Source organism: Haliotis rufescens, unplaced genomic scaffold (genome assembly GCF_023055435.1).
Source record: "Haliotis rufescens isolate VD_foot unplaced genomic scaffold, xgHalRufe1.0.p SCAF_6, whole genome shotgun sequence".
Classification (NCBI taxonomy): domain Eukaryota; kingdom Metazoa; phylum Mollusca; class Gastropoda; order Lepetellida; family Haliotidae; genus Haliotis; species Haliotis rufescens.
The window spans coordinates 2,045,914-2,071,068 of NW_025964334.1; the positions used below are offsets into that span (position 1 = coordinate 2,045,914).

Genomic DNA, 25,155 nt, shown 5'->3' on the forward strand with positions numbered 1-25,155 from the left:
TATTTTTATTATTAATATTTTTCTCCAAGACAGCAACCAAGTATTTTGTTTGTAAAACATTCACCCCAATCCCTACACCCTCACTCACTCACTCTCTAAGAGCTGGACAGTCAACAAAGACAATCCACACTCACTCACTCACTCACCTGGAGCTGGACAGTCAACACAGACAATCCACACTCACTCACTCACTCACCTGGAGCTGGACAGTCAACACAGACAATCCACACTCACTCACTCACTCACCTGGAGCTGGACAGTCAACACAGACAATCCACACTCACTCACTCACTCACCTGGAGCTGGACAGTCAACACAGACAATCCACACTCACTCACTCACCTGGAGCTGGACAGTCAACAAAGACAATCCACACTCACTCACTCACTCACCTGGAGCTGGACAGTCAACACAGACAATCCACACTCACTCACTCACCTGGAGCTGGACAGTCAACAAAGACAATCCACACTCACTCACTCACTCACCTGGAGCTGGACAGTCAACAGGGACAATATCCCCTCACTCACTCACCTGATGTTTCATGGAGTCGAGCACAAACCAGCGCTGTTTCCACCCCTTGAGCAGCGCCCCCTGTTTGTACAGAAATCCCTCATGGGTGCTGTGACTGCAGTCGCCCAGACTGGAGGGGAAGTTCTCGAAGGCTTGTGTGGTGGCTGAGGACAGAGTATCTACAGTACAGAAACACCATCATACAATTTGTATCTTTCTTGATTGAGGCACACAAATGAGTGACTGATCTAATGTGCAACGCCCACGTCATCGGAATATGATGCCATGCAATGGACCAAGTTGCAGAGCTTGTCCCATATAGTCGCGTTTAAGACAAACATAGGTGTTGGGGGAAGAATTCAAACCTGGAGTAGAGAGGGCATGATGGGTGGCGCTCTATCAACGCTGGAAAGGTAAATACAACATCAGGCGTTGTATGAAAACATTCAGAAGTTTTCCAAGTGTGTCAGGTACAACATCCCATTTGTCTGGAACTTCTACTAAGAGATTGTCCTGTTCCAACAATTCTAATTGGTTGGTTGGTTTGTCGTTTTACGCCACCCTCAGCAATATTCCAGCTATATGATGGTGGTCTGTAAATAATCGAGTCTGGACCAGACAATCCAGTGATTGATATCATGAGCATCAATCTACGCAATTGGGACTGATGACATGCATCAACCAAGTCAGCAACCTGACCACCCGATCCCGTTAGTCGCCTTTTACGACAAGCATAGTCGCCTTTTACGGCAAGCATGGGTTGCTGAAGACCTATTCTACCCTGGAATCTTCACGGGTCCAACAATTTGAGTAATTATGGTGTCTGGAACATATAGTTTATTCATAGACTGACACAAGCACCTTGCGATGGCTAAAAGTAGAAGTTCAACTGTCTTTTTGGCTGTTTTGGAACAGATTCCTACTCAGGTTACGTGAGTCGGTGGCATCTTCCTGAAACTAACAAGTACTGTCCATGTACTCAGGAATCACTGCATAAGCCACCATGCAACCCTGCTACTAATATACTCTTCCATACATCACTTACCAACAGAGCTAGAGCTGGCGTCTGAGCCTCCTGTCCGTGATATACTGGAGCTGCTAGCACTGGCGTCGGACATCGTCTTCAGCTTGGTGCAGTTCTTGGGGACTGATGGCTGACACTTGTCATGGCAGTTGTAGCCACAGTCGACACAGCGCATTCCTGAAATCAGTACACAGTTGAGTTAGTGAGTACAACACCGCTTTGAACAGTAGTTCAGTATACAGCATGCTAGCTTTGGGAGAAAAGACAGTTGTGATCCTGTCTTGAACAGCCCTAGAGCACATGGTCTAACAACACAAGCACCCACCTGTCTTGGACAGACCCCACAGCACATGGTCTAACAACACAAGCACCCACCTGTCTTTCACAACTCCCAGAGCACATGGTCTCACAATACAAGCACCTATCTATCTTGGACAGAACTTGAGCACATGGTCTAACAAGCACCAACCTGTCTTGGACAGGCCCAAGAGCACATGGTCTCACAACACAAGCACCAACCTGTCTTGGACAGCCCTAGAGCACATGGTCTCACAATACAAGCACTTATTTGTCTTGGAAAACCCCCAGAGCACATGGTCTCACAACACAAGCACCAACCTTGGACAGACCCCACAGCACATGGTCTAACAACACAAGCACCCACCTGTCTTTCACAACTCCCAGAGCACATGGTCTCACAATACAAGCACCTATCTATCTTGGACAGAACTTGAGCACATGGTCTAACAAGCACCAACCTGTCTTGGACAGGCCCAAGAGCACATGGTCTCACAACACAAGCACCAACCTGTCTTGGACAGGCCCCACAGCACATGGTCTAACAACACAAGCACCCACCTGTCTTGCACAGCCCCCAGAGCACATGGTCTCACAATACAAGCACTTATTTGTCTTGGAAAACCCCCAGAGCACATGGTCTCACAACACAAGCACCAACCTGTCTTGGAAAACCCCCAGAGCACATGGTCTCACAACACAAGCACCAACCTGTCTTGGACAACCCCCAGAGCACATGGTCTCACAACACAAGCACCAACCTGTCTTGGACAACCCCCAGAGTACATGGTCTCACAACACAAGCACCCACCTGTCTTGGACAACCCCCAGAGTACATGGTCTCACAACACAAGCACCCACCTGTCTTGGACAACCCCCAGAGTACATGGTCTCACAACACAAGCACCCACCTGTCTTGGACAACCCCCAGAGTACATGGTCTCACAACACAAGCACCCACCTGTCTTGGACAGCCCCCAGAGCACGTGGGTGCAGTAGTCACAGTACATGGGGGTGGTGAAGGTGGTCTTCTCGAAGTGATGGGGCTGGGTGAACATCCTGGCCGCCTCCCCCAGCATTTTGCCCCGCACTAGTATCTCCAGGGTGGAGCGCTTGTGTATGGAGCGGCCGTGAGACCGAACCATCTGGGTGTTGAACGACACCTGGCGCTGGACGTGGTCGCGGTGCGGAGACTCCAGCTTGTCCCACTGTACCTTCCACTTCTGGGGCAGATGACCCAGGTCCGTCTCCAGCCGGTGAATTTCCTGCAACACACAGCGCTCAGGTCTCAGGTTGTGATTGAGTGCATAACAGTCAGTACTATTCCAGTGGCTTGTAAATAATAGAGTTTGGGCCAAACCAACCAGTGACTGAGAGCATGAGCACCATGCCATGGAGCATGCCAGGCAATCAGAAGAGTACTACTGAGTCTCACCATCCTAGCCTTTCAATATAATGTATCTATTATCATCATACATAATCAGAGAAAGCAAAACTGTAAACTAGTTATTTAAATGCAAATGTAATCCAGTTCTAAGGCCTCTACATGGCTCGGCTGCTACAATCAAAGCCTTCAAGCCTGTTTGAACCCTGCATGATAAATGATGTGTCATACTGGAAATATATGCAAGGCATATTGACACTTTAGCAATACTAAGTTATTGTGTCATTGTGTTCGAGGGTTGCTTGATTTGTTCTGCACCTCACGCAGAATGAATGGCATAATAGCAAAATCTTTTGTTGCGGCATTACATGATGTCCTAGTGGTATATCAACAGACAGCAAATTGTTTCTCTGTGACAAGTCAGTAAAGCAAGCAGTGGTCTGTGGCCTTTGGAAGCTTGAGGAACGTACAGCGATCAAATATTGTACATTGTTTGGAGCAGGTGAACCCAGAGTCTTGAAGACTTCTCACATTTACAGACAGAAAATAGCTTGTTTTTTAATCTGAAGGTTCTTACATTTTCAGACCCCTTCCCTTCATCCCTCATACATCCCCATCCTACACAGTGTTTGTTTGTTGTTTAATACTGCAATCAGCTAATTCCAGCTGTATGATAGTGACCTGTAGTAATCAAGTCAACTACCCACATCGATCTATGCCATTGGGGTAAAGTGTCACACAATCAACCAAGTAACAAAGCCGGACATTTCGTCACCGCTTCAGACCAGCATCCCACAGGACCCTCATCAGCTGACATGCTCACCTGGAACTGTCCATGGAAATAGTTGGGTTCCTGCAGCATGACGCTATCGTAGCAGGCGTTGAGGATCTTCCTCCGAGAGATGCCCATAGCCTCCGCTTCCTGGTCCTCGTTCTGCCGGATCTCCTTGGATACGACCTCCATGTCGAAGGTCGGGCCGTGTGCAAGGTCCTCGGCCAGGTAGTAGTCCCAGATGCGGAGGTTGGAGATGTTGGAGTAGGGACGTAGTACCTGGGTGGGGCAACCATGTGTTTCATGAAAACGCAACATCGTAACGAAAACCACACAAATGCCAGGATTGCTTTCAAAATACCGTATTTGCCTTAACATGCAAGCCAAGCACTTAGGAAATTGACAAAGGGGGTGCTTATTAAAACCATAAACTTGCTAAACTTGCCATCAGATATCGCACTATAGAGAATAAACAATGTTCAAATATCGATGAAACTAAAACTTTTATACCCCATTTACACAGCTGTAAAAATAAACCTATGATATGCACAAGAAAATACGGACTGTCATACAAGTTTTGGGGCTTAGTACTGGGTGCTTAAATCGATTACTTGATGATGGAGGAAATCTGATGTACATCTCTCTCCTGAATGTTTAAACAGAGCTTGTCCCCTACATTCCATCAGTGTGTAGTCATCGCAGGCGACCTGGTCACATGACTAGCATGTGATACTCGACACTTCAGTTCAGGCACAAACTCTTCAATGAGAGCACCTCTTTAATCCAGAAGATACTACCTATGCCTAACAACTCCTTAACAAATACATGTATTCCCTCTGTGAAGCACCTTATTAACCTCTACATCAAGTCACCAAGATGAGAAACCCTCAACGAATACATCTACCCCCCAAATCTAGCACCTCTTTAACCCACGCATCTATTCCCCAAACCTAGCACCTCTTTAACCCACACATCTATTCCCCAAATCTAGCACCTCTTTAACCCACACATCTATTCCCCAAACCTAGCACCTCTTTAACCCACACACCTATTCCCCAAACCTAGCACCTCTTTAACCCACACATCTATTCCCCAAACCTAGCACCTCTTTAACCCACACATCTACTCCCCAAACCTAGCACCTCTTTAACCCACACATCTATTCCCCAAACCTAGCACCTCTTTAACCCACACATCTATTCCCCAAACCTAGCACCTCTTTAACCCATACATCTACTCCCCAAACCTAGCACCTCTTTAACCCACACATCTACTCCCCAAACCTAGCACCTCTTTAACCCACACATCTATTCCCCAAACCTAGCACCTCTTTAACCCATACATCTACTCCCCAAACCTAGCACCTCTTTAACCCACACATCTATTCCCCAAACCTAGCACCTCTTTAACCCACACATCTACTCCCCAAACCTAGCACCTCTTTAACCCATACATCTACTCCCCAAACCTAGCACCTCTTTAACCCACACATCTACTCCCCAAACCTAGCACCTCTTTAACCCACACATCTATTCCCCAAACCTAGCACCTCTTTAACCCACACATCTATTCCCCAAACCTAGCTCCTCTTTAACCCACCCATCTATTCCCCAAACCTAGCACCTCTTTACCCCACGCATCTATTCCCCAAACCTAGCACCTCTTTAACCCACGCATCTACTCCCCAAACCTAGCACCTCTTTAACCCACACATCTATTCCCCAAATCTAGCACCTCTTTAACCCACACATCTATTCCCCAAACCTAGAACCTCTTTAACCCACACATCTATTCCCCAAACCTAGCACCTCTTTAACCCACACATCTATTCCCCAAACCTAGCACCTCTTTAACCCACGCATCTACTCCCCAAACCTAGCACCTCTCACCTAAAAGCTACTTACCGTGTCTCCATCCTCGGGGCTGTACATGAAGTTGTAGAACATGGCCGATCGCCTGTGCTGCTTCTCGATGTAGTCCCAGATGGACCCGCCCACGCTCGTGTTGGTTGTGTGTTTGGGGGAGAACCCCCCCAGGGGGTCTTCCTCGCCGTCATCCAGCTTGGAGGGACGTTTATCTTCATGCAGCCAGCCTGCCTCCACACGCTCGAACTCGTTGTCCAACATGAATGTTCGGAATCGGTTGGAGACATAATGGTAGGCCACGACCTTGAGGAGGTGCTGGTTGAACTCGAAGGACAGGGGAAACTGGCGGTGAATCTGGAAGGGACAGTTTCTATTAGAGTGAGGGAGTGAGTGAGTGAGTGCACATTATTTCAGTTATACCCAAGGCATGTCAGTTTGTGCCAGGGCAGTCCAAGGTGATGCAGGTCCTAGGCGGTTACCACTTTGGTGAAACCCGCTATCACAGGTATAGTGCTGGCAAACCTAGACACATAATCAAGGTGATTTATCATAAGGGAGACAACTCTACAGTTGCAGCCCCTTAGCTGACTGGGTCATCCAGGCACCTTCTGTTCTCTCATAGGAGTACTAAAGTGTCATGTAAGGAAAAGCCGTAGGTAACATTAGCCCAAGTATTGACAGCACAGGTGTTGTACTTGTTAACCTGCCTGTCAGCACAGGTGTTTTACTTGTTAACCTGCCTGTCAGCACAGGTGTTGTACTTGTTAACCTACCTGTCAGCACAGGTGTTGTACTTGTTAACCTGCCTAGAACAAGTGTCTTACTCGTTAACCTACCTGTCAGCACAGGTGTTGTACTTGTTAACCTACCTGTCAGCACAGGTGTTGTACTTGTTAACCTGCCTGTCAGCACAGGTGTTGTACTTGTTAACCTACCTGTCAGCACAGGTGTTGTACTTGTTAACCTGCCTAGAACAAGTGTCTTACTCATTAACCTACCTGTCGGCACAGGTGTTACACTCATTAACTTACCTGATGCACTGTGTCCAGGAATTGCAGGAAGACCGGTGCGAAGCCGCTGGCCTGGTTGGCAGCTGTCTGGTTGCTGCGGTGTGTGAAGCGATGACCGAAAGAGAGCCACTCCTTCTCCACCAGCGCCTTGAAGCCCTCAATTGTCCGGTAGTAGGGGTCCAGCAGAATCTCCGCCACCGCCACCACCTGGTAATTCAAATGACAGCTTGTATGATACACCTCATTCATACTACAGCTTGTAGGATACACCTAATTCAAACTACAGCTTGTAGGAGACACCTCATTCATACTACAGCTTGTAGGATACACCTGATTCACACTACAGCTTGAAGGATACACCATATTCACACTACAGCTTGTAGGATACAACATATTCACACTCAGCTTGTAGGATACACCTTATCCATACTACAGCTTGTAGGATACACCTAATTCATACTACAGCTTGTAGGATACACCTCATTCATACTACAGCTTGTAGGATACACCTCATTCACACTACAGCTTGTAGGATACACCTCATTCATACTACAGCTTGTAGGATACACCTCATTCATACTACAGCTTGGAGGATACACCTCATTCATACTACAGCTTGTAGGATACACCTCATTCATACTACAGCTTGGAGAATACACCTCATTCATACTGCAGCTTATAGGATACACCTCATTCATACTACAGCTTGGAGGATACACCTCATTCATACTACAGCTTGTAGGATACACCTCATTCATACTACAGCTTGTAGGATACACCTCATTCATACTACAGCTTGGAGGATACACCTCATTCATACTACAGCTTGTAGGATACACCTCATTCATACTACAGCTTGTAGGATACACCTGATTCATACTACAGCTTGTAGGATACACCTCATTCATACTACAGCTTGTAGGATACACCTCATTCATACTACAGCTGGTAGGATACACCTGATTCACACTACAGTTTGCAGGATACACCTAATTCATACTACAGCTTGTAGGATACACCTCATTCACACTACAGCTTGTAGGATACACCTCATTCATACTACAGCTTGTAGGATACACCTAATTCATACTACAGCTTGTAGGATACACCTAATTCATACTACAGCTTGTAGGATACACCTCATTCATACTACAGCTTGTAGGATACACCTCATTCATACTACAGCTTGTAGGATACACCTCATTCATACTACAGCTTGTAGGATACACCTCATTCATACTACAGCTTGTAGGATACACCTCATTCATACTCCAGCTTGTAGGATACACCTCATTCATACTACAGCTTGTAGGATACACCTCATTCATACTACAGCTTGTAGGATACACCTGATTCACACTACAGCTTGTAGGATACACCTCATTCATACTACAGCTTGTAGGATACACCTCATTCATACTACAGCTTGTAGGATACACCTCATTCATACTACAGCTTGTAGGATACACCTTATTCACACTACAGCTTGTAGGATACACCTCATTCATACTACAGCTTGTAGGATACACCTCATTCATACTACAGCTTGGAGGATACACCTCATTCATACTACAGCTTGTAGGATACACCTCATTCATACTACAGCTTGTAGGATACACCTCATTCATACTACAGCTTGTAGGATACACCTCATTCATACTCCAGCTTGTAGGATACACCTCATTCATACTACAGCTTGTAGGATACACCTCATTCATACTACAGCTTGTAGGATACACCTGATTCACACTACAGCTTGTAGGATACACCTCATTCATACTACAGCTTGTAGGATACACCTCATTCATACTACAGCTTGTAGGATACACCTCATTCATACTACAGCTTGTAGGATACACCTTATTCACACTACAGCTTGTAGGATACACCTCATTCATACTACAGCTTGTAGGATACACCTCATTCATACTACAGCTTGGAGGATACACCTCATTCATACTACAGCTTGTAGGATACACCTCATTCATACTACAGCTTGTAGGATACACCTCATTCATACTACAGCTTGTAGGATACACCTCATTCATACTACAGCTTGTAGGATACACCTCATTCATACTACAGCTTGTAGGATACACCTCATTCATACTCCAGCTTGTAGGATACACCTCATTCATACTACAGCTTGTAGGATACACCTCATTCATACTACAGCTTGTAGGATACACCTGATTCACACTACAGCTTGTAGGATACACCTCATTCATACTACAGCTTGTAGGATACACCTCATTCATACTACAGCTTGTAGGATACACCTCATTCATACTACAGCTTGTAGGATACACCTTATTCACACTACAGCTTGTAGGATACACCTCATTCATACTACAGCTTGTAGGATACACCTCATTCATACTACAGCTTGGAGGATACACCTCATTCATACTACAGCTTGTAGGATACACCTCATTCATACTACAGCTTGTAGGATACACCTCATTCATACTACAGCTTGTAGGATACACCTCATTCACACTACAGTTTGCAGGATACACCTAATTCACAATACAGCTTGGAGGATACACCTGATTCACACTACAGCTTGTAGGATACACCTTATTCACACTACAGCTTGTAGGATATGCCTCATTCATACTACAGCTTGTAGGATACACCTCATTCACACTACAGCTTGTAGGATACACCTAATTCACAGTACAGCTTGGAGGATACACCTCATTCACACTACAGTTTGCAGGATATTCATAATTCACACTACAGTTTGCAGGATACTCCTAACTAACACTATTGTTTGCAGGACACACCTAACTCCTAGGCCAAAGTATGTGAGTTAAAATCGGGTTATAGCCCAGATCTCTTTCTAGAGTGGGGCCCTGGGTACGTGGATATCATTTGGTGATATTAGCAATTTAAGTATGGTTTGTCTATAAAAAGTAAAGTTCCCACAGTTATTGAATGGGGCACTAGCGTGTAGCTACCACATATTCCTACTGTGCTGTTGCGAACGTACCTGTGAAGTGACGTCCCAGCCGTCCTCCAGACAGATCATGACAGAGGATCCCTGGACGTCCAGCAGGTCCACTGTGGCCCCCGCCAACTGCAGCACGTTCTGGATCTGACCACAGGAACAGATGGGTCAGTAGGGGCACCAGGGGATACATGGAGTTATTTCAAAGATGGCTATCATCATCAGGACAAAGTCAAATAGTGAAATATATCACTAGAATAAGTAACATTTTCCAATTCCTATCTGTCCTAACATCAGATTCTGAGGTCTGAGTGGACCAGGAAAAACAAAATGGCCGTCAGATAGAGGCGACCATGTTCCATACCTGCAGCAGCCACTCGGACTCCTCCACAGCTTTGTAGAAGTTGGCCTCTGGAGACAGGCTGCTCGGGACACATGCACGCATCAGCTTCTTGAAGCTGGCCTTGACATGGCGCACCTCGAAGAAGTCCACCGGGATAAAGTCACACTTCTGAAATGACTCCATCTTGATGCCCTGTGGTCAGAAAGACATTTCACTGACTCCCTAATGTTGAAACAGACTGATGCACGGGACACTGCCTGACACTTTGCTAATAAGCCTTGACTCCAATAAGCCATGAAGCATTGTGTCATATCACTGGTACAGAGAAGCTGGTTTATTTTATGGATTTGTTTGTATGCTGTTTTACACCAACATTCAGCCTTATCATGGCAAACTGTAAATAATTGGGTCTGGCAGACCAGAGACTGAAAGCATGACTAATGTTCCACGCAATCGGGGCACGATGGTTGGTTGGTTTGTTGTTTAATGCCGCACTCAGCAATATTCCAGCTACATGAGGGCGGTCTGTAAATAATCGAGGCTGGACCAGACAATCCAGTGATTGAAATCAAATAATGAGCATCAATCCACGCAATTGGGATCGATGACATGCATCAACCAAGTCAGCAGGCCTGACCACCCGATCCCGTTAGTCGCCTTTTACAACAAGCATAGTCACCTTTTACGGCAAGCATGGGTTGCTGAAGACATATTCTACCCCGGAATCTTCACGGGTCTGGGTCACGATGACACACATTAGTCAAATCCCTGAGACAAGCAATAGAGTGCTGGGGACCTATTCTAACTTAGTATCCATGGGAATTATACATAGGGAAAACAGTGTCCAAAATAACTGCCAGCCAGCCTGCCCGTGGCTGGCAACTTTTCTGTCGGGTTGCAGGAAATTTTCCTCCACCTGCCTGACTGTCTGGCCTACTGTTACATCCAGTTTTATCAGACCTCCTTTCTGATTCTCAAGTAATTGTTTGCATTATCACAACTGAATCAAGACGCAATTTGTCTCTTACTTTTGTGTGTGATTTTTCAATATTTATAATGTCTGAATGTGGGCAGGTAACACTTATGGGAGTGAAAATAGTTCTGAGATCTATTTTAACTATGGTTTTTCATAGACAGAAAAAGACTCATAGACTCCCACCTTCATCTGTGTCTTCTCTCCCAGCACATAGAGGGACACTCGGTGAAGACCCTGCACGGAGCTGTTGATCAGATCACCACGGTGGTCTAAGCTGCCATTTTGTGCACGTGACCGTGTGTCTGGAGAACTGTAACGGGATTTCTCCCGCAGACTTCCAATCCTGTTCAGAGCTGAAAAATCAAGAATAAACATAACAAAATGTTCAAAGCAGTGTTTAATTAACCTGGAATAAGATATTTGAAATACATGAATAACACTGTGCAAAATACTTTCTACACTTTCCTCAAACAGAATTTGTTATAGCTCCATGAGAGCATCTATGTGCATTAAAATGAATAATTAATTTCAGAATTGTGTAAAATTACAAAACCATATGCTATTATTCATGAACTTAGTATGAACAACATCTTACAAGAATAGAAAGGTTAAATGAAAACATCCTGTTTTTCATTAAACAACAAAATGTAAACACACTTTGGCCACAAAGCAATCAGTTTTAATTTTAGGTTAGCACAATAAACACAAACAAGCAAACACTGATTAAATCTGAACAAATTTCAAACAGACACCTATCAAAGAAAATCAGAAAAAAGGTATAAAATATCAATACAAAATCTAAAAATTCTGTAATAACATAAACCAAAGAACAACGATGAAGCAAACAAAGGAAGTAATTAATATTATGTTTCACAAAAATATCATTTTATTTAGTCTCAATATAACTAGCACATGTTACAGCATACAGGTTAAATTGATAAACCAAACAATAAACAACAATATCCCAATATTTACTCTACCAAAACAGATGCAAAGCTGCACAAAGCAAAGGACAAGGTATGGACGACACCTTCAATTTGGAGCCAAACACAAACACAATTACTGATGTTTGTTTGTGAACACGTATAATATTTTGGACAGGGACAAAGACAATAATTAAAACAAAAACAACCCTGACACATGAAGGCCACTTTGTACACATACATCAACATAAAAGTGAAGCCAGCAGAGCTGATCAATAAAAGTATCAAATTATTTGATCATTTCAATTATTCCATAGGGTTGGTTATGAATTGGTGTTGGATATACTCTGTGCAGCCATCTGAGGAAATCTCACCACAGTGCAACTACAGGACTAGCTTGACCCAAGTCTAATCTACCGGTAGTGCCCTCTCTCTCATCTAGGGTGTCAAAAGCAGTGTGATATCTAACTTACATGTCTGACAATAACATCTTATCCAACAACCTACTATTCTATATAAGATGTAAAATCACATTTTGTCAGCCAAATATAAACATCATATTTTTACAGAAGACTGTCTGAATAGGTACACAAAGTTTTAAACATAAAAGAAATGAAATAAGTGATAAGATGAAATTAAATTCTTTAACGACAGCTCATTTGAGATACTGCAGATTGGAAGACGGTCAGTAGAAGCACATTCCTTGTTGTGGGTTGCCATGCCTGGACGTAACCCCCATATCAACCTCCTCATGCTGCCCATGGTATAACATGGTGCCTGGTGTACAGGGAAACCTGCTTCATTCATGTTCTGTTAGTATTCTCCGTACAGCTTGTTAGAACACGCAACTACTGTCACAGTTGTGTTGGGAGTTGGACCAAAGTTTTAAGTTCTATCATGGGATGTCTGTTGACAGTATTGTGAGTGGGACCACAGTATTTTAGGTCTATGACGGCATGTCGGTTGACGGTATTATGAGTGGGACCACAGTATTTTAGGTCTATGATGGCATGCCTGTTGACAGTATTATGAGTAGGACCACAATATTTTAGGTCTATGATGGCATGCCTGTTGACAGTATTATGAGTGGGACCACAGTATTTAAGGTCTATCATGGGATGTCTGTTGACAGTATTGTGAGTGGGACCACAATATTTTAGGTCTATGATTGCATGCCTGTTGACAGTATTATGAGTGGGACCACAGTATTTTAGGTCTATGACGGCATGTCGGTTGACGGTATTATGAGTGGGACCACAGTATTTTAGGTCTATCATGGGATGTCGGTTGACAGTATTATGAGTCGGACCACAATATTTTAGTATTTTGGTTCATGTGAGAGGTCCAGAGTGGTGCAGGTCTGACAGTTTACTACTTTGGAGAAAGTCTGAGCACTGAAATTGTTGACAGACAATATCATAAGAGGGGCAATTTGGGTTTGGATCCACAGTCTGGGGATCCTGGCATGGCTAAAGGACACAAACTGATGAGTTGCAGCAGCTCGGCACTGGGCACCCATCAGGTCTACGGACAGATGCCGATCGTGGAGCCAAGATCATATGAGGACATATTAGGGCAGGGTCATGGTGTGAAATCTTTATGTGAGTTTCAGATATCAAATATTAAACTATCAGAATTATAAATAATTTTGTATACCCTCTTCCTAACTGTCCTATGATATGAAATCTCTATGTATGTCAAAGTACTGGAGTTTGCAGTTAAATAACTTTTTGACAGTTAACCCTGGTTACCTTCCTTAAAGTTTGAAATCAGGACTAAAAAAGAAAATCTGAAAAGGCCATATGGAGATATTTTGAAATTGAAATGTTCTAGTTTTAGCAATAAGTGTTGGTGTGAATAACCAAATCATACTCAAAGCCAATATGGTATTGGAACCAACGATCATCAAATCCTGGCAAGACTAAGGGATGCAACTCCTAACAATGAACTGTGGCACTTTTAATGACTGGGTCCCCTCAACAACAGAAACTTGCTTAATTTGCAGCTTCAGTGTTTGACTGCACTCAGTAGTGGATAATTAAGTTTATCATACCTACATGTCAGAATGAAGATATCTGATTGGTCCACATGATATTGATAAAATACTATGTATCCCGCCTTGGAGGGAAATAAATTTCTCAGCGGAGGATTAAATCCCTTAAACCGTGCCACGACCAAAACAGGCTGCGTGTGGATTTCTGAGGGGCAGAGTAAATCACTTATACCCGCTTTGAAGCAAAAAGCTGAATACTTTACCCGAGTCAATGAAAGTCACGTGACAAAGCACAAGTTAACCTCAGCTGAATCGAACAGCTGTTTTCCATCAATTTTGAATTTGTTTTAATTCTTTTACAACGTAATATTAAAACAAGTGGGTGAGATAGATTTGTTGCAGCAGGATCACTCTTGGTTCATGGGGTTTTATGTGTCTCTCCTTGGTCTTATACCACACGACTCGTGTCATAAAACCTAAAGAGGGAAGCACAAAACCCCATGTACCCCAACTCATCCTGCCACAACTTGTAATATGTCGGCTAGTACTGGCAACTGTGACAATAGTTGTGTGTGACTAGTACCTCCTGTATCACATGTTATTCAATGTCAGTATCGTGATGAGTTATACATGACCAGAGGGATGTGCAGATTTCAAGAGTTATATGATCAGAAAATCAAGGACTCTGCATATATGTTCGTCTCGTAAAATCTTGTACACCCAGTTAATGACACATACAATAAACATTTATCATTACTCACAATTTACATAGAAAACTTTTCAGTGAAATAGTTATGTTTGACAAGCCGCCTCTTTGCACATAACAGACTCAAACGTAAAATGAAAAGTGACGTCTGATCAATCATAACAACAAAATGGCAATACAATCAGCTGACTAGCCAATCAATTGCCTGAGACTGTAACGAGTAATGATAAACATGTACATATATATAAATCTGCTGTGAGATGCAGTATCGTGATGGAGATACATTGTTGACTGTCTCGAGGTGGAGAAGCAGACAGCTAGCTATCAAAACAGTGACATACGCCAAACAGAAAATAAAGGGGGACGACTCATGCTATACACAAGGGAAATGGTAGATTACTTTGCCAGCCTTTCCGCGGTCTCCTCGGCATTGTCAGAACTGCAAAGTCAAAATTTATACTCCCTCGTTGAAACGTGTTCCTGTCTAGGTGTTTGAAAACACTGGCGGTGTGGATAATGAACATGGCTTCACATTGTTACAGATTCTAGTCAATAGTCTCTTGGTAGTTTGTAGGATGTAACCATTTCCATTTTATAGATTTTAACTAATTAATATAATTTTGTTACAGATCGTACCTTGGGATGCCTCTGTCATGAAAACTGACGAGTGTTCATGTCAAATCTTTACATGACAGAAATATTCTATAAATAGTTAACATGACCTCATTACTTGTAGGCCTTAATGGAAGGGTCTAAATGTATTGAAAATCACATGGGTACACACCAGGGTAGTATCTAAATTCAGAACAGGTTGATATAATATAGCGGTAAATTATTTGACACATTTCTTGTGTACTATGAGCAGACAAAAGACAACTTTGAAATCATTTCACTCCTATTTTCACAAATTGTGATGGACTTTGCAGATCTGTTCACAAGAAACAAAGCATATATTTTCATTCCAAAACAAAGATGTGATGTTGAAGCACATGTTCCAGCCATACTAAAGACAGGACAGGAAGGTTTGAATCATCGCCCTATCTTACCTTAGCTAACATTTCCCACCAGACATACATCATTCAAAAGATACTGGACTCACAACTAATTAAAAGTGTTTCGACTTATTAATTTCTACAGCTAATAAAGGGCAAGAATGACTATTTGTTGTTGGACATAGACATGAGAGAAAAACAAAATAGAAGAACAGACAGAAGACCTGGAATGAATAGAAAATGAATTATAACACCACTTGTTAGCAGCTAGCTGGGTTGTGAAGCAATTCGTTAATAAGGAAGCATGGCAAGTGAGGCAGTCAGTGGAAGCAAGATGATGTTAATGTACATATACTGTCGAACTGTCACCATCCAGGACAATCGTGCAATCACTGGAACCCTTCCAATGGTTCTTGCATGAAATAATGAGACTGTATCAATTACGACATCACCGTGTTCAGCTGAAACATGTTTCTCTTAACACAAGGTGAAATCTCAAGTATTTAAGTTTTATAATAAAATACTTATAAGGTTAAGGAAAAAGAATTGTTTTAAAATATTTTAGCTATGTTGAAGTATGTAAATAACATAGGTCTTACTGCAAGATAGAAATAATACACATATTTTGGTCTTCCACTTAAAACTGATTGTGTAGCAATATTTATCCACCTTTAGTTCAAGCCACAACGCTTTGTTTATTTGATACATTTTGTATTTTTGGGGTACATTTTGTTAGGTGATAAACATATCTCTTCATAAGCAACTCTCTTGTATCTCACCAAAAAATGGTTTGTAAATATTTGTTTGGATCAAATTAACTTACAAGCAGAGCTGCTTAGGGAACAACAATAATCTCTACTTTATGACATTATGACAAGTGATCCCTAAATACATTGAGGGAGGTTTAGACACAGAGAGATGTGGTCACAGGGTTAAGGATTAATAAGGACAAATGGCTTAGTACAAACAGTATCTCCAATGATTAATATTACAAGATTCATAACCCTGACTTTCACTGAGGACTCCAAATTAACTCCTGAGCTAGGCATCTCTAGAGAAGTCTGACAGTAACTCAATGTCTCTAGAAGAGTGGATATGATTGGCATGCACATGCTGGCATCAGGAACTGGCCTATGTAATTTCCTGGAGGTTCTCAAGTGAGACCTAGATCCAGGCAAGTGAGGACGTTATGTAGGGACAGCAGACATTACGTACAGAGGTGACAGTTAGACCTACACGTGCTACTACTTCCGAAACCAATGCCGCCTTTGCCGATGCTAGCTCGCAGGCGATTCATAGTCTGCACAAACGACCCACGTCTAGCGACCCTCATCGGCTGATCTTGTGCTGCTAGGCAACCAATTCAAAAAAGCAAATGAAAGAAAATAAATATCAACCATGCAGCTAAAACAATCTATGTGTGTTATTTGTAGCCAAATGGAGAAATAATGTTGAAGGCTGCCGCGATCCATCTGTGAACCACAGTGACAACACAATGATCTGACACATGAAAGGCTTCTTTGAATGGTTTTGTGCCAATACAAGTATGCTATTCAAAAGAAGTTAAAGAATGATTCTTTGATATGACATTAACTATAACATGAAAGAATTGGGTGTTTTTGAACTTGGTTTGCGTAATATACATCGTTTCACAAATAGATACTGATCAATCTCTTATCTTGATTATGGTTGAGTCCATCATTTGATCTCACCATGCCAAGGAGCTGTCTCAAGATTTGACATCAAATAGAACATTTTGACCCAGTTTTGTTATTTTTCAAAATCAATAATACACAGAATTTAACCCCAAAAGTGTGAAGCGATACATCATGTCACTGTATTGTTCCAGCTCTACCAGACAGCTGGCGACACCTCTGAACCTGTATATATTTTCAAGTTACACCATATCTAATGAGGGAGTGAGTTGGGTTTAACACCGCTTTGAACAGTATTCCACTTATATCATGGCGTGTCAGCTTGATGTCGGAGGAAAGACCAAAGTGATGCACGTTTCAGATGTTTACCACTTTGGTGAGACCGACGAGCACAGGTACGGTGCTGACAAACCGACGAGCACAGGTACGGTGCTGACAAACCGACGAGCACAGGTACGGTGCTGACAAACCGACGAGCACAGGTACGGTGCTGACAAACTGACGAGCACAGGTACGGTGCTGACAAACAGACGAGCACAGGTACGGTGCTGACAAACCGACGAGCACAGGTACGGTGCTGACAAACAGACGAGCACAGGTACGGTGCTGACAAACCGACGAGCACAGGTACGTTGCTGACAAACCGACGAGCACAGGTATGGTGCTGACAAACCCAGGAACGTAATCGGAACCACAGTCACAGGTTTCCACTGATGCTGAATCAGCACTTTCCACGGAATCAATGACGAGATTACACATTCCAAATCAACTGCACTTTTGTAACCATGGTAATACGATTCTTAATAAAGCCTACAGCCAAATTATATGGGGCAGGAAATAACACACAGAGATTTCTTGTGATTACTAAAATAAAATAATGATATAATCAAACGATAAAACATGAAAAGCATCTCCATTTGTTTGCGGCTGATGACATGGTATTGGTTTAGGTAGCAATGCTATGGTACAAGCCATTCTTACAAAGACAATAGATGTCTCATGTCTTATAAACCAAAGCTGGTCCTTGGGACAGTAAATAATGCAATATTTCCTGAAATTTGTTATGTCATATATCAATAATTAAAAACAATCTTTCTCCAGCCAATTCAACCACACACCAAACACCAGCATCTGTTTCAATTTGAAGCTTAGGCATTAGAGACTTGGCTGCATTCATAGTTAATTGAGAAAAGTAGTAATAGCTTACAGTCAAATTCATCTTCCACTGAAAAGCAACAACATATTCAAAATGAAAATCTACAAATGAAAAAAGAAAGAAGCAAAAAGTTCTAATGATGTGGGGTTGGTAGTGACGACAGCTGAATGTGCAACACATACAACCAACTATAACATTAGTGCAGGACGCTAAACTACTCAACAACAATCTTCACAAAAACGGTGCGACATTCCATGGGATGCGTGAGGGTAAACAGCACAACCCATAATCAGGGCTGTTAATGGGAAAAGCGTAGCCCTGATTGAGGATATGAATAAACATGAAGGTTCAGTTATCTACGACTCATGTCATACATGCTTCTTACTAATATTCATTTCCAATGCACATGCCATCAAGCCTGTATATCGCAGTGGAAATTCATGGACCTTTTTCATGAAGCCATTCTAGCACTACAGATGTTGTGAGTCTAGATCATCAGTTACAGCAATCAGATCGCTACAAAACTCTTTCAGGGTTCTAGGTCCCCCAAAATGACCTCATCACTAAGATGATCCTATTTTCCATACTTTGACATGACGTATGAAAGTCTTAGCACTAAGATCACTTGGTGAAAAAGAACCCTTAGTCCGCAAAACAACCACAGTGCCACGACTGAAGTTACCTGCATTGTTTAACCTTACAACAGATTGCTGTAGGGAATGGATGAGACCCTGAACTTTTGTCAAACTCTGATACAATGTAAACTACCCAACTGTGACAGGGATTGAGATATTTCCCACTATTTACATATAGATAATATGTCATTTTAGTAATTAGAACATCCGTATCAAACGTTAAGTAGAGGTTAAGGCATTGATGTGTGCATGTCAGGAGACATGCATGCATGTATGCATGCATGTATGCATGCATGCATACTGGAATACATAGGTGCATGTGTGGGTGTGTCAGACAAGGGCGTGGCATACAAACCCCATCATGCGGGATTGGTGCTGGCAGTAACAGGGGACATCATTATAATTGTTGGGAAAAGTGGTGTCATAATTATATAAGAAGTAAACTACACCACCAACAACAACAATAGTAATTTGAACAATAGAAAGAGATGTGGAAGAAACCTCTCGGAACCCAATAATGAATAACATAAAAATGTCCTCACACAGAACTGAAGATGACACTGAAAAAACATGAAACTGTTACATTTGAAAAACTGGGCCACGGCAACTTGGCAGAAATCATATACACTTCACTCCATCATTGTAGTGTTTTCCCAAAGTGCATTGTCCTCACACCCCATCGTTTGATACACTCCTACACTTACAACTATTTATAACAGCTAAAAACAAATCAGCAAAATAGTTTATAACTTTTAACTTTACTAAAGTTATATAATCACCACAATGTTAATCCAACCAGGACTGAATTAATTTTTTCTAACAAAAAAGAAGTTACATATCCACCTCCCTTGAACAATGAATTCATATTCTTACATAACTATGTTTTAGGAAAACACTACTCAGCAATGAAACATAATCCACACACATAACAAAATGGCGGTTGAAAGGGAGACAACTCACATGTTGGTTTGGGTTTGCCGCTAGTGCTTCCCCTGTTGGCCGTGCTGCCCTTGCTGAAGATGCTACGCCGCAAGGGGTCGGGTGTTTCTGGAATCGTCAGCGTGTCGGTGCCCACCATCATGAGGGAGTCAAGGCTGGTCAGGGAGTCGCTGTATGATGAGTGGTAGGATCGGTTACTGCTCGGTGTGGCGGCCACGAGAGCCGAAAAATATTTTTCTTGTTCTAAACTTGATGAGGTTTCCCCGCTTGAAGTACCTGGAAACAATTCATTCTTATGAAACAAGGCCAGTGTTAGCGATAGTTTGGATAGGTTGATAAGTTTAGGTGATGAACAATTCATTGACACATTGAAAACTGTTCCATGTTGTCATTTTAGCAAATGGGAGAACATATCAAGAATCAAGAATCAAGAATTTTTTTTGTACAGAACACCCTCGTAGGGCAGGGTACAAACTAACTACATATGGAATAAATATAACATATGCTGCATTTAGCATGGACGTTTCTAATGGTGGCGTAAGCCCCAATGTACTGCAGGTCATTTAGTGATGAGTGAGTGTGTCTGACCTACCTGATGTTTGGTTGTGTCTGACCTACCTAGTGTTTGGTTGTGTCTGACCTACCTGATGTTTGGTTGTGTCTGACCTACTTGATGTTTGGTTGTGTCTGACCTATCTGATGTTTGGTTGTGTCTGACCTACTTGATGTTTGGTTGTGTCTGACCTATCTGATGTTTCGTTGTGTCTGACCTACCTGATGTTTCGTTGTGTCTGACCTACCTGATGTTTGGTTGTGTCTGACCTACCTGATGTTTCGTTGTGTCTGACCTACCTGATGGTTGGTTGTGTCTGACCTACCTGATGATTGGTTGTGTCTGACCTACCTGATGTTTGGTTGTGTCTGACCTACCTGACGTTTGGTTGTGTCTGACCTACCTGACGTTTGGTTGTGTCTGACCTATCTGACGTTTGGATGTGTCTGACCTACCTGACGTTTGGTTGTGTCTGACCTATCTGACGTTTGGTTGTGTCTGACCTACCTAATGTTTGGTTGTCTGACCTACCTGACGTTTGGTTGTGTCTGACCTGCCTGATGGTTGGTTGTGTCTGACCTACCTGATGATTGGTTGTGTCTGATCTACCTGATGTTTGGTTGTGTCTGACCTATCTGATGATTGGTTGTGTCTGACCTACCTGATGTTTGGTTGTGTCTGACCTACCTGACGTTTGGTTGTGTCTGACCTATCTGATGGTTGGTTGTGTCTGACCTACCTGACATTTGGTTGTGTCTGACCTACCTGACGTTTGGTTGTGTCTGACCTACCTGACGTTTGGTTGTGTCTGACCTACCTGACGTTTGGTTGTGTCTGACCTACCTGATGGTTGGTTGTGTCTGACCTACCTGATGGTTGGTTGTGTCTGACCTACCTGATGATTGGTTGTGTCTGACCTACCTGATGTTTGGTTGTGTCTGACCTACCTGACGTTTGGTTGTGTCTGACCTACCTGATGATTGGTTGTGTCTGACCTACCTGATGTTTGGTTGTGTCTGACCTACCTGATGTTTGGTCGTGTCTGACCTATCTGATGGTTGGTTGTGTCTGACCTACCTGACGTTTGGTTGTGTCTGACCTATCTGATGTTTGGTTGTGTCTGACCTATCTGATGTTTGGTTGTGTCTGACCAACCTAATGTTTGGTTGTGTCTGAGCTATCTGATGTTTGGTTGTGTCTGAGCTATCTGATGTTTGGTTGTGTCTGACCTACCTGATGTTTGGTTGTGTCTGACCTACCTGATGTTTGGTTGTGTCTGACCTACTTGATGTTTGGTTGTGTCTGACCTATCTGATGTTTCGTTGTGTCTTACCTACCTGATGTTTGGTTGTGTCTGACCTACCTGATGTTTGGTTGTGTCTGAGCTATCTGATGTTTGGTTGTGTCTGACCTACTTGATGTTTGGTTGTGTCTGACCTACTTGATGTTTGGTTGTGTCTGACCTACTTGATGTTTGGTTGTGTCTGAGCTACCTGATGTTTGGTTGTGTCTGACCTACCTGATGTTTGGTTGTGTCTGAGCTACCTGATGATTGGTTGTGTCTGACCTATCTGATGTTTGGTTGTGTCTGACCTACCTGATGTTTGGTTGTGTCTGAGCTATCTGATGTTTGGTTGTGTCTGACCTACTTGATGTTTGGTTGTGTCTGAGCTATCTGATGTTTGGTTGTGTCTGACCTACTTGATGTTTGGTTGTGTCTGAGCTACCGGGATGATTGGTTGTGTCTGACCTACTTGATGTTTGGTTGTGTCTGACCTACCTGATGATTGGTTGTGTCTGACCTACCTGATGTTTGGTTGTGTCTGACCTACCTGATGTTTGGTTGTGTCTGACCTATCTGATGTTTTGTTGTGTCTGACCAACCTAATGTTTGGTTGTGTCTGACCTACCTGATGTTTGGTTGTGTCTGACCAACCTAATGTTTGGTTATGTCTGACCTACCTGATGTTTGGTTGTGTCTGACCTACCTGATGTTTGGTTGTGTCTGACCTATCTGATGTTTGGTTGTGTCAGACCTATCTGATGTTTGGTCGTGTCTGACCTATCTGATGTTTGGTCGTGTCTGACCTACTTGATGTTTGGTCGTGTCTTACCTACCTGATGTTTGGTCGTGTCTGACCTACCTGATGTTTGGTTGTGTCTGACCTACCTGATGTTTGGTTGTGTCTGAGCATGCCCATGAGGCCCCGACTATGTAGACCAGATGCGCGCAGTAGTAATGCTTTCGTTCGCGGGTGCCTCCATGTTATCACAGGAAACCTGGGTGAATGAGACAGTGGAGAACATTCAGCTGAGGACTGAAACATGGATACTGGTGAAGCAGATGATTGCAGATCACTTTGTCACTTAGAGGAATGAAATACAGTACAATGTTTTGTTTGTTGTTTAACGCCACACTCAGCAACATTCCAGGTGTATGATGGCGGTCTGTAAATAATCAAGTCTGGACCAGGCAATCCAGTGATTGACATCATGAGCATCTATCTACCCATGGGTTGCTGAAGACTTTTCTGACCCGGATCTTGACCACCTAAACTGTTAGTCGCCTCTTACGGCAAGCAAAGGTGGCTGAAGACCTATTCTACCCCGGATCCTCAAAGGGGACAAGCATGGGTTCCTGAAGATCTATCCTACCCCGGATCTTCACGGGGGACAAGCATGGGTTCCTGAAGATCTATCCTACCCCGGATCTTCACGGGTTAGTGCAACAATGTAAGAACCTCTTCTGTACGTGTATCGTCAGCAAACAAAGATCTTTGGAAAACCTGATTAATCTGGATGGTGTACCATCTAGACATTAATAACATCAACCACAACACCAAAATACAGGAAATTTGATATCTAAGGAAGAGGAGGAATACATTTTCGGTAAATTTCTTAAGATAAAACAACTATGAAGAACAATTACTAAGAAGAATTCAAATGAGTGAGTGAGTTTGGTTTTATGCCGCTTTTAGCAATATTCCAGCAGTATCACGGCGAGGAAAACCAGAAATGGGCTTCACATTGTACCCATGTCAGGAATAGAACCTGGGTCCTCGGCGTGACTAGCGAACGCTTTAACCACTAGGCCACCCGACTGCCCCAGAGGAATTCCAAACCTGTTTTTCCTACATAATCGGCTAATCAGGGCAGAAACAGTGTGCTATTTGGTATCAATTGTTGTTTATGTTAATCTGCTGCTTATCACAACGTATCAAGTACAGAAACCTTTCATCATTTTGTTGTACTCTTTCCAGCTTGAGAATGGTGTGAGAATCTACATTGAAATGTCGTTTATGCAAAAGAAACCCCAGTTGTTATCATTAAAGTCGTACTTTTTCTTAGATACATGAAGCAGTAATTCTGAGGAGGAAGAAGGCACCCAACATCCTTCAGTAATTTCCTTCAGACAAAACAATTTTAAGAAACTAATTTTCCCCAGCAGAATGAGACTTACCTAGACTGACGATGACAGCGGGCAAACTTTCGTATACTTTCATCAGCAACAACTTGAGGTACAACCAGTAAGGCAGGGTAACTGTGGGACAGAGAGTACACACATCAGCCACAGATACATCACTCAACACAGATACAATAACACACAATCTGCCAAGTCACCAAGACTCACCACCGTATAGTCACTGAAGAAAAAAATGAGGCACTAGGAGCCTATTTTGACCCAGGAATCCCCACAATGAGTCAGACAAATGTAGTGGGAACCAATTTTGACCCAGGAATCCCCACAATGAGAAAGACAAAGGTATTAGGAACCAATTTTGACCAAAGGAATCCCCACAATGAGTCAGACAAAGGTATTGGGAACCAATTTTGACCCAGGAATCCCCACAATGAGTCAGACAAAGGTATTGGGAACCAATTTTGACCCAAGAATCCCCACAATGAGAAAGACAAAGGTATTGGGAACCAATTTTGACCCAGGAATCCCCACAATGAGTCAGACAAAGGTATTTGGAACCAATTTTGACCCAAGAATCCCCACAATGAGAAAGACAAAGGTATTGGGAACCAATTTTGACCCAGGAATCCCCACAATGAGAAAGACAAAGGTATTGGGAACCAATTTTGACCCAGGAATCCCCACAATGAGTCAGACAAAGGTATTTGGAACCAATTTTGACCCAAGAATCCCCACAATGAGAAAGACAAAGGTATTGGGAACCAATTTTGACCCAGGAATCCCCACAATGAGTCAGACAAAGGTATTGGGAACCAATTTTGACCCAGGAATCCCCACAATGAGAAAGACAAAGGTATTGGGAACCTATTTTGACCCAGGAAATCCCACAATGAGAAAGACAAAGGTATTGGGAACCTATTTTGACCCAGGAATCCCCACAACGAGTCAGACAAAGGTATTGGGAACCTATTTTGACCCAAGAACCCCCTGATAATGTGAGTTGTTTGTTAATGAATGTAGTTTTATGCAGCAGTAAGCAATATTT

The 25,155-nt window shown here is 42.8% G+C and overlaps 1 protein-coding gene across 11 annotated transcripts in view; it reads right to left on the reverse strand.

The window, feature by feature from the left end:
* LOC124149792 (myotubularin-related protein 13-like) overlaps positions 1 to 25,155 on the reverse strand; it is a 135,623-nt gene that overhangs the window by 10,428 nt on the left and 100,040 nt on the right. For 4 of the 11 annotated variants that reach the window (XM_048385923.1, XM_048385921.1, XM_048385929.1 and 1 more), the window contains 14 exons: positions 24,150 to 24,230; positions 22,860 to 22,969; positions 20,158 to 20,412; positions 18,614 to 18,631; positions 16,988 to 17,101; positions 11,321 to 11,490; positions 10,183 to 10,353; positions 9,861 to 9,965; positions 6,887 to 7,072; positions 5,895 to 6,209; positions 4,042 to 4,269; positions 2,796 to 3,099; positions 1,559 to 1,714; positions 535 to 692 (listed from right to left, as the gene is read on the reverse strand). In XM_048385923.1, coding sequence (XP_048241880.1) covers positions 535 to 692; positions 1,559 to 1,714; positions 2,796 to 3,099; positions 4,042 to 4,269; positions 5,895 to 6,209; positions 6,887 to 7,072; positions 9,861 to 9,965; positions 10,183 to 10,353; positions 11,321 to 11,490; positions 16,988 to 17,101; positions 18,614 to 18,631; positions 20,158 to 20,412; positions 22,860 to 22,969; positions 24,150 to 24,230 — 2,371 coding nt within the window. Of the gene's footprint in view, positions 1 to 534; positions 693 to 1,558; positions 1,715 to 2,795; positions 3,100 to 4,041; positions 4,270 to 5,894; positions 6,210 to 6,886; positions 7,073 to 9,860; positions 9,966 to 10,182; positions 10,354 to 11,320; positions 11,491 to 15,159; positions 15,199 to 16,987; positions 17,102 to 18,613; positions 18,632 to 19,739; positions 19,758 to 20,157; positions 20,413 to 22,859; positions 22,970 to 24,149; positions 24,231 to 25,155 lie in introns of all 11 variants that reach the window. The other 7 variants (XM_048385931.1, XM_048385925.1, XM_048385922.1 and 4 more) reach the window with 6 other exon arrangements.